This window comes from Linepithema humile, chromosome 1 (assembly GCF_040581485.1).
Source record: "Linepithema humile isolate Giens D197 chromosome 1, Lhum_UNIL_v1.0, whole genome shotgun sequence".
NCBI lineage: Eukaryota > Metazoa > Arthropoda > Insecta > Hymenoptera > Formicidae > Linepithema > Linepithema humile.
In genome coordinates, this window is record NC_090128.1 from 43,228,605 (window position 1) to 43,240,807 (window position 12,203).

Genomic DNA, 12,203 nt, shown 5'->3' on the forward strand with positions numbered 1-12,203 from the left:
ATCGCCCCCTTTCCTCTCCTTTCATCGTTTGGCCATCCATTTCTCTCACCCCTTCCCTTCTCCCGCGGCAGCAATACGGTCGGCATTCATTGCCGTATGCAGTTGGCGCCGGTATGCACCCCGCCATTGCACCGCGCTCGAGCCGATCTTAAGGTAACCAGACTTACGTGCATTCCTGCTCGCGCCACTGCCCGCTTTCCCCCATATTCGGTGCATTTCAACGGCTGGAATTCCGCGCAATTTCCTCCGGAATAAAGTGCACGCGCGATGTGAGGAGATGAGCGCGAACAACGAAATATTGACACTGTGTGGGTAGTCTACATCGGCACGCGGTGGAGAATGCACTCGCTTATACGCCGTAAACGCGAATGGACGATATGATGGGAGGAGGAACGAGGGATGAGCAGGGAAAGGGCAGGGGAAAGCGCGAAGAGAGAAAGCGGGAGATATTTCGCGCGATGCATTTTCCACGGAGTCACACGTGCACATCCCTCGTCCGAAATGCTCACGGGCGCGGAAAACACCGCCGCTGGTGATATATATTTCTCCACGCGGTCTGCGATCCCGACTGCGGAAAAAATGCGAGTAATCGCAGCCGCGGTGACTTTTTGCCTCGCGGAGGAATCATTGGACGCGGCTCTCATTTACCGCATTTTTGTGGAGTTCCGGTGGCTTTTTAAATCGTTCCGCACGTTGCACGATGGTTATTGCGTCTGCTAAATCACGGATACTACCTAAAAGCGTATAATAAACAGATGTATTTTTTAGCAAAGACGTAGCAAGCTTCCCTTCGGCAAAAATAGTAACTGAGTTCTAATGCGTAACGTAACAATTTAAAGTAAACTTTGACAAATTAAAAGTTTGGAGAATGCAAATAAATATAACAGAGCTTCATTTTTTATCGTGGATAAAAGTCGATAAAAGTTTATATAAATTTTTGTTTGTTCAAGTAACTTTTATTAGTCTCAAATAAATCTTATTAAGAAAATTAAATTGCTTATATTTAAAACAGTTTGATATACACGAAGCAAAGTAAAATAATTGAAGAATAATGTAGGTAATATAAATTTTATTAGATAAATTTGTTCGTAAATGCAATCACGAGCAATTAACGAAATTCCACGATATTTTGATTAATTAGGTTTAATGACGCACGTGTAATTGCGCGCTATTGATTGCGTTTTATGTATCTAAAAAAATATTACAAAATATACAGCAAAAGCCTCTCTATTTAGCACAATGTTTATCAAAAAAATTAAAATTTCGCATTAACAAAACGATTCATGTTATTTACTTCGATTAATTCACTTAATGCGGAGTATTAAGAGCACGGAAATGAAGTAATGAAATAACGTTAGTACGACCATCATTCCAAAAAATAATTGAAAATGCGCCGAAGAGTTAACGGAAAGTCGGCCTTCCGTGTAGGCCCGTTAAATTCCTACGGGGTTTGATTAACGTTTATTCAACGTCGAGCATTCAATGTCGGCGCACCTGAATCTAACTCCGACGTGTTCCATCGATCGTCCGATCGTCTGACAGGAAATTAATTCATTATTGCATTTCTCTTGCTGCAATGCATAGTGCACGCGCGTTACAATGCAATGCACCATGCAATTTCTTCGACTGTTCGTAAATACAAATCGCGAACAATTAACGAAATTTCACGATATTTTGATTAATTAGGTTTAATGACATACGTGTAATTGCGCGCTATTGATTGCGTTATTGCGTGTGTAATTTGCTATTGTAATGTTTTTGTAAAATTTAATATAATGAGCGCATTTAGAATCCGAAATGAAATTTTATTCAAAGCGCAAATTCTCTATGAACAATGCACTTTAAAATATAAATTTTATTTTAATAATTGAATATTTTGTGCTAAAAGCAATTTTGAGAATCAATAATCTGTAAAATATAGAGATAAAAAACAATAATTTTATATTTTTAATGAGATTTTATAAACATACGCAAACTGCTGTAATATTATATAGTGCATATATTAACAACTCATGAGTGCAAGATAATTGCATGCGTAAATGCTTTTGTATGCATTTTTTAGACTATTGATCTTAATTGTAAGTTATTAATTGCGCTTACATTTTGCTATTTGCAAACATTTATTTATTAAATATATCAAATAGCAACGTTGACATATATTCTCATTTTATGTGTATTTTATTTTGTACATAAGCTGTTAATTAATGCTAACATAATCTGGTTTTTTTTGCAGTTTTAATACAAAATGTAATGCTATTGTATGAACACACTAACGGAAAGATTAAAGTGTCTATTTAAAATATCTTTTTTTAAACAAATTTTATCCTAAGAGATATAATGAGAGGCACGAGCGCGTGCGACAACGATTGTCGGTGGAATTCACTCGAGAAGCGCTATTTTTTTTAACGCGGCACTCACCATTTTAAGCCACCGAGTGTGCTAGCGGGCACGCTCTCGCCGTCCAGCGGTCACGCTCGAATTTTTACGAGTATCGATTCTCACTCGTGCCGATACTCCTTTTTGCATTCCTACGCGTCAAGTGTGATTCTGCTGCTGATCGTTTGTTCTACACAGAGTCACTTAAACAGAGATGGCCCTTCATTACGCAGAGCAGTCGCGAATCACTTTTCTATGGCTACTATTGTTTCTCGCGGCGCGAGTTTTACAGCATTGGACCGTTTCCGGGCACCCTTTTCCATTAAAGAAATTTCCATATTAATAGAAGCCCGACAGAGACGACAGGCGCGAATGCAAGAGAGAGCATGAGAAAGCAACTCGCCGAGTCGATGAGAAATGCGTCATACTGAGTGTTTCGTAGAATTCACGTCGTCACTTTAAAAGAGTAGGTTGAGATAAATTTAAAAATAATTTTTTTTCCAAGAATCACGAAAGCTAATTGTGTTTTTATCAAATAAATTTTTTAAAAGCATTTAATGTACACATTACTTCATTTCAATAGTGTTATAATAATAAAATTAAATATAGTTTATAATTTAATTATTGAAATTAAATGTAGAAAAAGTAAATATACAATTGCACTTTGAAGTCAGTTATATGGTATTACCATACATATATTATGTTACATTTTATACAATTCTATTTCATCTCTTTAATACTTATCTACATCTATTTAATACAAATCTTTTATTGCATTTATTATAGATTCTTTAATCTGATAGGATCGGATTAGAAAGAATAATAATTATTCACAATTTATAAAGATTTATTTTTTAATGCAATTATATACGTATTTGTTTCGTTGAGAACACGATTCAGAAGAGAACGAACTGAAGCGTATAGTAACTGATAGCGCTTTCTTGTAATTTTTAGTACATAATCGATATAAATCTATAATAATATATAACATATGAATTGATACAATAATGTATGGGCGAAATCGATAAACGAAACCATAATATGTAACAATATATTAAATATTATTAATTATCTTATTTCCAATAAAATAATTACCGATTGTCTTTATTTAAATTCCTGAATCTTTATTTAAATTCCTGAATATTACAAAATGATTTGAATATTTGATCTCTTTATTGTACATTATTGTTAACATTATTGCTACTTCTGCCCACAGGCGGGAAATACCATATGCTGCCCACTGGAGAACTACTCATCTTCTCCGTGACTTCCGCCGATGCCCACTCGACCTACCGATGCCGCACTGTGCACCACATCACCGGTGACACTGTGGAAAGTTCATCGTACGCCAGACTAGTAGTTACTGGTAAGTTCTCGTAGGTTGTATGTCCGTCAGTCAGGCTCCTTCAAGTGAAAACCTGGAAATCCGCAAATGATCTCGATATCATAGAAACCCCGGCAATACCACAAAGGAAAAAGAGTTAAAAATATAAAAGATTTTCTAAATAATAGCAAAACGTTAATGATATAGTTATTAACATGTTGTGTCGCAATCGTAGCATTTACCGAATAATTTGTTAAAAGAACTCACCTTTTGTAATTTAGCATTTTTGATACCAAAAATTTTTTAATACAATAAGCGAAACATTTTAATTTTATTTATTTGTTGTCTTAAAATTGGAATGGAATACTAAAGGAATACGAATCAACGTACTTACATTTCTCGCGACACGCTCACAGTCCACACGTAAATATTCTCGCAGCGGCCTCTTAGATCCGGCTAATCCCTTATGCTTGTTACGTTTCACGTTACGTTCGAAGTGAAACTCCAGCGGTATAATTGCGATCTATCTCATACGTGAGCGGCTGTTCATCCGCAGCATTTCTCGGGGATGACCAGCTACGGGATATTCTCGTATTTTATGCATCTACTTAAACACGAGCGTTTATACAAGGTTCTCTCGCGCGTGCCCCTTTGCATAGCGAATTATGATGCATTGTTGCGCGTATCCCGCACCTCCTCTTCTGCTTCCAACGGCAACCGCCTCCATCGCTGCACGTGGCACTTTCTTTATGAATAAATCATGAGTGTCCGAAATGCTAATGGTCGAAATGTCCGACGATATTTCTGCCGAACCGTTAAGCCAAATGCACCGACATCGTCGAGAATATGCTCGGTGTTTGAAGGAACAACGGCAATCGCCGATTGTGATGTCGAACACAAACAGATTCGCGACGATTGTGCAAATATATTTTCCGCTAATTTTAATATTCTATTATACAGATATATGTAAAATATTTTGCATTAATATAATTATCTAATTCGCAATAGAACGGAATCGTTATTGCTCATATTAAAAAAAAAAAATAGTTACAGTTTCTTTTTATAGTTTCTTCTGTTGTGCTAATAGAAATTGCTCGAGGAAGTGGCACAAAGGGCGTCTGACGATCTAGTCGCAACAAACTCGGTAGTTTCGCTCAGCGTGCGGACGATCTTGTCGCGAGAATTCGGTAGTTCCGCGCACTTCATTCAACGCGCCGGGGAGATGCTGACTGATAAGGCATAAAATAGGTCGAACGTGCATGAGACTCCGGAACAATGGAAGGCTAATGATGAGAGTGCACCGTCTTGTCTATTTCGGTCACCCGCGCTGAAACCGATAAGACGAAGAGATGGAGCATTATACGAACATATTGTTCGCTTTCTATCGCGACATCACTTGCTATTAAATTAACCTTTGTGCGTTTAGAAAGTTGAGAGGCATCGCAAGTACAAAGTTGCAAAAAATTCTAAAGATAAAAGATCCAACACTTATTACGAAATATTTATTATCAGGTGTCCACTGTTTATATTCCAGTTAATTCATCTACTGTTCCAAAATTAATAACGCGTCTAATGTATGCTCTGCAACAAATAATTTCGTGAACGCATATACGCGACTGATGAAAAATTGGTGACAAATCGATGGACGCGACCGCACCAAAAAAGCCTCAGCGCAGCTTTGTTGAGTCAGTTGCCTTGTTTTCGCGTTTTAGTGTTCTCTTACTTCTTTTTGCTATCACCTATGCCGCCATTATCCGCCCCTCGTATTTTTCGCGACCTTTCGCCACGCTCCCCCCACCCCCTCTCCGCCTTCCCGCCTTTCGCGCCAGCGACACGTTGGAGTTATAACACTTTGCCGCCGCATTTTAGGGAGGCGCGGCCTTTTAGGCGAGATGGTAGCATCCATTAAAAAAAGCCGGGTGCAGCTGTGCGAATTGTGGACCATTTAGAGCTAAAATTTTCAAAGCCACGTGCAAAGCATCGTTTAATGCATCGTCGATCGTGCGATACGATATCTCGATATCTCTTTACGATTTTCAAGCTTACCTTGCTTTTAAGCGTCACCGTTTTTATCGTGGAGAAAAGTTGGTCCACAGAGACATCCGAGAATATTTGCGAGATGATTGTTTGCCAAACGGATGGATGGAATTTAATATCCAGTCTTTGCCAACATCCCATATTTTATAATGTCTAGTAGCTGCTTGTCTTTTTCGCCACAGTGATCCAAGCTCGGAAATATTTACTTTCGTTTCTGAAGAAAAATCTGCACACGAAAAAATTTGAGAACATGTTTGTTCGCGTACTTACAAGAAATAATTGAGTATTTAGAATCTATTTAAAACTTATTTTTCGGAAGGTTTAGAAAGTTAAAAAGTATTTTAAAACTTTAATTTTCTCGTTTATTGTTGCTAACTCAGTGTTTCGCAATGTAAGAAATTAGAAATAGAATTTTGTTACAAGATTTTTAGTTAACAAGATAATTTGTCACCAAGAAGAATATGTAACATCAAATTGAACGTGATTCTTAAAAGCCTCTTAAAAGCGAAAAAAAAATGAATTTGGCATTCGGACACACATTAATTAAGATTGTTGGAATTTTTCCAACGATTCTCACAGTTCGGCTTTCAGATGAAAACTCCAAATCGGCAGACCATACCAAACTTTTTTCCGTCGAACGCATCGCGAGGATTGCCAGAATTCCGAAAAGCACTAAAAGTTAAATTTACGACGAATTCTCGTTAAGGCAGACGAAGCGTACGATTTCGTAACGAAGAAAGCGCACCGGAAGGTACCTAACTATCGACATGACAGTGCCGGGTTCGACCTCCGTCGAAAGTTCGCCGGCGAGATAGAGCGAGAGTCATATCGAGATAGTCGGTGGCTCCTTTATAGTAGCGATTCGCATTGCAGTGGAACAAGTCGAGGACAGGTCGGGCGCCCCTGTTAAACCGAGCGTTAAATTAGTTCGACGGCCAAATAGTTCCCGGTGAGTTTAGCATCTTCGCCGCTTTCGCCGTCGAGGTGATCTCGTTCTCTCATAGGTGCCTTTTTGCTTGTGAGCAGAGAAAGGGAAAGGGAGAGAAAGAGAGAGAGAGAGAGAAAGAGAAAGAGAGCAAGAGAGAACTTGGTTAAGCTGTGCGCCGCGTTGTCGGATCGACGCTTTCCTCCAACTCGAGCTTGGAGACACCAGCCAAAATCCCGAGTGCAATTCACATTGCGGTACCGAACAACCCGCCGCCGGGTACGTGAAACTTGCGCGATTCCCTTTTATTTACGACCCGGCTCTCTGCGCGGAATATTCTGAAAAATTTTGCGAGCCAAATAAGCGCGTTGCGAACAGACGACAAGCTTCTGAAACATAAGTTCCATGTGACTTTTAATGTTGAAAGTTTGATTTGAAGAGGAGGATCAGAAATTTATCATATCTTGCGTGTCGTAATACATACAGAAAATATATGCAGCATGCAAGAAAAAAATAAAGAAGATAAAGTAAAATGTTTTATGTGTTTTTTAAGATTAAGTTAGAACTTGATAATTGAAAATAATATCAATTAATTTTTGTATTATATTTTAATTCATTGATTGTTGATTCACGTCTCAAAACAACTGGAAACACTGTATATCGGAAATTTAAAATGTAATAATTTTTCTTATAATGCAATTTTGTTCAACGCACGCAGTTCGATATAGTTAGTTATGAGGTCTATTTTGCCGTTTACAATTTTGCTTTGCGATTGCAATTGCTTGCAAATTTTAGATAAATTGTCGCTTTGACACAAATATCGCTCCAGCTAGTTTCGGTTGACTGCACTCGGCAATTAGCGTGTTAAAACTAGGCTGTCAACTGGAGCATTGGTAATCCCAGTACGCTTTCAAACTTGTAATATTTTTTGTTTGTATATTGCTATATTCTTTTGACTATCCCAATATTGCGTGTAACATATAACAAACTTTAAAGCAATTGCGATAATTGTCTCACTGATATTAATAATTAATCACGTATAATTTACATATTTAAAGCGAATCTAGCTAGCAATTATCTAATCACATACGCAATTCTATAATACGCATAATTATGTAATTTAATGAAGTTTAACTTAATTAAAATATTTATTAAAATGTTATCTAACATTAGATAAGTCAATCCGAAGTGTTAGATATTGCATGATAATTTTTTATCCATATTTGAATTGTTAATATAGATACAATGTCAATTTTTAATTTGAAGTATTTAATTATTAATTGCATAATTTAATAAATAGAAATAATAATTACGTATCTCAAGTTAGAGATCGACATTTCCGCTAAAATCAAACGTAGACCAAAAAATTATCATGTAATTTACAAAATTTTAAATTAATTTCCAAGTATATTAAAGAATATTACGTACTATCAACTGCGTTTCGGCTTTTATCGTAACTTTTTTACTATATTGATTAAATACCAGAGAAGCCTTTATTTATTTTGTTTAAAGCATGTTGCATCTCATTTTTGCAAACTGTTTTACGTTCAAACGCCTGAAAATATCTTCTTGAAGTTTTAATTAAATTTTTCTCTTCAAATCCGCATATAATCCGGCCAAGTTAAGCGCCATTGGGAGAAATCTTCATTATGTTTTACAATGATGATGCTTCTTGAGCGCCCTACCCTCTTTTTACACCCATCGCGTTGTAAAACGAGGTATCGCTTTACTTTGGCGTCCATTCGTCTGTCTGTCTGTCAGCGTGAATTCTGCCGAGTCGCGACTTCCTAACTTCCAGCTAATTAAACTTTCGTTGCTGGATATTAAATTCTGCCGATGTTGCTCTTGAAACGTGATGAATCGAAAGCGTCGCTTTTGCATCGCGTGCCTTGCCTTTACCTATCGTTTCCTCGCGGAAACGCATTTGAAAATTTATCTCGTTTCCCCCTCCCTCCCTTATCCCTCATTTCCCTCGCGGAACTCGCAGAAACAATCCGCGAAACAAGTCGGGAGGTGAGTTTTCATTGGACCACCGCGGCTTCTGGCCGGTCAACGGCAACGGGAATGAAGAAGCGGAAGGATAAAGAGACGACGATGAGAAGGACCGAACGCGGAGGTCGCTTTATTGGCAGAGATGGCAGAAGAAACTCGGCGAAAACGCTAAGTGCAATCCACAGTGCCGCCGATGCAGGCGCGTCTGTGTGCAGCAACATCGGCAAGAAACAATGCAGCTATCATAGCACCGCACCCTTATCGGACCGCCAATACCACCCCCACCGCCTGTCTCACTATCTTCGGTAGATTTCCATGATGATATGCCGAAGTAGTAGTTTCTAACGGTGTAGTTGTAGAAATTTCTGCCCTCTGCACTACCATGTCAGTGTACTACAGTTCTGCCATCGAATCTTAAGTAGAAGTTTTGAACTACTGCCGTGCAAACCTGATTTTCATCAACTTTTTTACTTACGTCATACTTATTTATCTATAAAATTCAATCAAATTTACAATCACGAATAAGTTTTATTTATATACTGGATACAACAAGATTATATTTTCTTTTTTTTTTTGCTCAGCGACAGCTTGTATAGTTTTTTGTTAGTTAATTATAGTGACTACAATTGTACGAGTGTTTATTTACAATATTTTTAAATTATATTTTGTTGATATAAATTATCTTTCCGTATTTCTCAACACTTGCATTTTATTCGTTATATTTTTTTAGTGCATTTATATATCTGTATTTAGTTATTTATTACTACAGGTACACATTGCAGCATTACAGTACGTAAAGAAGAAAAACACTTTCTTATTTCCTTACTTTTTCTTCCTTCATTTTTTTCTTGTTACATCTTATATTTCTACACCATATGTATAGTATATATATATATTGCGTAACTCTATGACCGTCGAGAAGCGTAGTCAGAGGAAAAAGTTTGCGAGGAACGATTTATGCTGAATTAAGGAAAGATATCAACCTCCGGTAACATCCAGCACTCGCTTCCATGTGCCCGTCGCTCATTTAAACGCATTGGCAAGATCGTGCGGGATTCGAAGGCGAGGGAGAAACGCTGTGCGCGCGCGCGCGCGCGCGAACGAGCTTACGTATTCCGTCTTTTCTTTTCGTATTTACTTTCGTGTATTACATACGCGCGTGCGACGCCGGCGTAAAGCCGGCATAATTCAATGCAAACAGCGAGAGGCAGGAACGCTCGAAAATACAACGCTGTGCGCGATGCTGAAGAGCGAAGTACGCGTGAGCAAACTCCATAAACGGCGACAATTATTTTCGCAAACAACACGACGACGACTTATTCGCTAGTGAAAATAGCAGATATAATTCTGACTTATCAAATTCAATATTTAATACACATACGTACACACACACACACATATATATATATGTATATGTATGCTTGTATGTATAATACATTTAACTAGTATTACACTATATATAGGTACATTCGATTAATTTTTAATTTATGTTCTCTTATTTTACTTTGTTACTTTTATAGACACAAAATATTACATTTGAATTTGTTTATTTGTACATTTTTACATTACATACATTTATACATTTATGTAATGTAATTCGAGGTAAACGTAAAACGTAATAACTTTGTTTTGCTTAATTTTGTACGAAAGATATAGAGTGGATTCTTTCTCGCAGAATTGTTACGGATAAAACATTCTATATTAACGAAATAAGTTTTGAGCAGTGCATGTTAAATTATATCGGTTTTAGCGTAACGGTCTCGCGATGCTCCATATCGTGTGTTGTACAATGGCGCCGCAGGGCTAGTCATAATTAAGTTTCTCTTTTTGCATCAAGGCAAGATATTCGTTCCAGGCTGTACCGCGTAATATACGTCTAGAAATGAATTGTCGAGTGACCGTCCGGTGACCAAGCTCAATTTAATACAAAGATAGAGCGCTATCATGCGTACTACTGCGGCTAACGAATCGCAGAGTAAAGATATTAATTTAATCGACTAAGTAACGAGTGGCATATTATTTCCTTCGCCGCAAACCAGTGATTAAAATTATTTGTTTATTTTTACGTAAAAAATTCGCTAAATTCTCGCGAAGGAAATTGAAAACACTGCCGATAAATCATCACTTAAACTGACTTTCGTAAAATTATTTATATGTGTCACGTAACATGTAATATGATTTTGTCGGCGTTCAGTCATACGAATTTTGAACGAGATGACATTCTCGCGCTATTTATAAATTTTTGATAGAACAGTAATTTAACTGCAAATATGTGTTGAAAAAGGCAAACGTCAAAAAAATATTGTGAAACCAACAATTGGAGAGTTTAACGCGAGTAATATTTTATCAGGTTTTCAGAAAGATCTTTTTGAACAGTTTGTAAGAATTATTGAAATTGAAATCCACAGTGTATTTTTTTATTGGAATGATTTTTTTTATTAAAGCTTAATAAATGTTAAATTTAATTCTTATTTATTCATTCTTATTTAGGAGATAATAACATATGAAAAGTGTGGTTATTCTAAATAATAATTAAATTTAGCAAAATATTTTTATTTAATTTAGTAAGTGAAAATGACCTCGGTTGCAATGCCGACTAACTTGACCGACTCTTGTTTTGCGATATGAAACACCATTATTATTATCTCGCGCAACATCGCACGGCGAGCTGTATACTTTTGGGCGCAAATTGCACGCGATAGATATCGCATCGTGACCTGAATTCCGAAGCAATCAGCGGATGACATTAAATTATATATGCGTACCATCAACTGCAGCCGGGACTTTGGTGGCGTAATATGGTTACCGATAATGCATGCGCAATTAATTCCGTGAGTGTCCCTTATCTGCATAAATGATTAAACTCGCCTTAAACCGGAATTTCTCTAATATACGGATTTGAAATATCGTTTGACTTTCTTTAGTGCTTTCTAATTTTACCCAAGTATCATCTAACGCTTTGCCAATTTAACTGACTTTCTGGTTATAAAGTTTTGTATCATTCGCAACGCCAAATTTTATAGAGAAATCCCCATATTTTCTCCTCAAAATTAATTGATTTATCCTTTAGAATAAAATTTACACAGTCAAACTCGCGCGGTTTTCACTCTTAAAGTGGCGAGGAGGGAAAACCGTCGGTTAACCATAAATAAAATCGGCGGCGATTGGCGAAGGGTACACGCTTAAAGCGACCGCGGAAAAGGCGCGACGGAGTGGCAAGTACGTTCCGTAATGCGCGATAAGAGACCCCGTACGGTTAATTAGCGTCAACTTTATTACGGCGAAGTCGTTTGTTCGGGGCAAATACACGAACGTGCGCTTGCTCGCGTGCGCGACGAGTGGGGCGAAAAGGGCGACCAGCGTCATTTGAATTTCGCTTTGACGGCGATACACGCGCGTTGGGTGTATATTTAATAGACTCTTAATTGGAGTCACCGGCTCGAGAGGCTTAATTGGACATCGCGTGCTACGAGATAGTACGGGCCATACTAGCTGTTCTGCGGTTTCTGCGCGCTTTCCATACTCTCTGCGTCTCTTTTTCACCCCGCT

General features: G+C 37.6%; 1 protein-coding gene across 5 annotated transcripts in view; it reads left to right on the top strand.

Moving 5' to 3' along the window:
* Positions 1-12,203, top strand: part of LOC105675848 (cell adhesion molecule Dscam2-like) — a 145,637-nt gene that overhangs the window by 85,258 nt on the left and 48,176 nt on the right. For all 5 annotated transcript variants that reach the window (XM_067347810.1, XM_067347808.1, XM_067347812.1 and 2 more), the window contains one exon: positions 3,593-3,742. In XM_067347810.1, the coding sequence (XP_067203911.1) occupies positions 3,593-3,742 (150 nt within the window). The remainder of the gene's footprint in view (positions 1-3,592; positions 3,743-12,203) is intronic.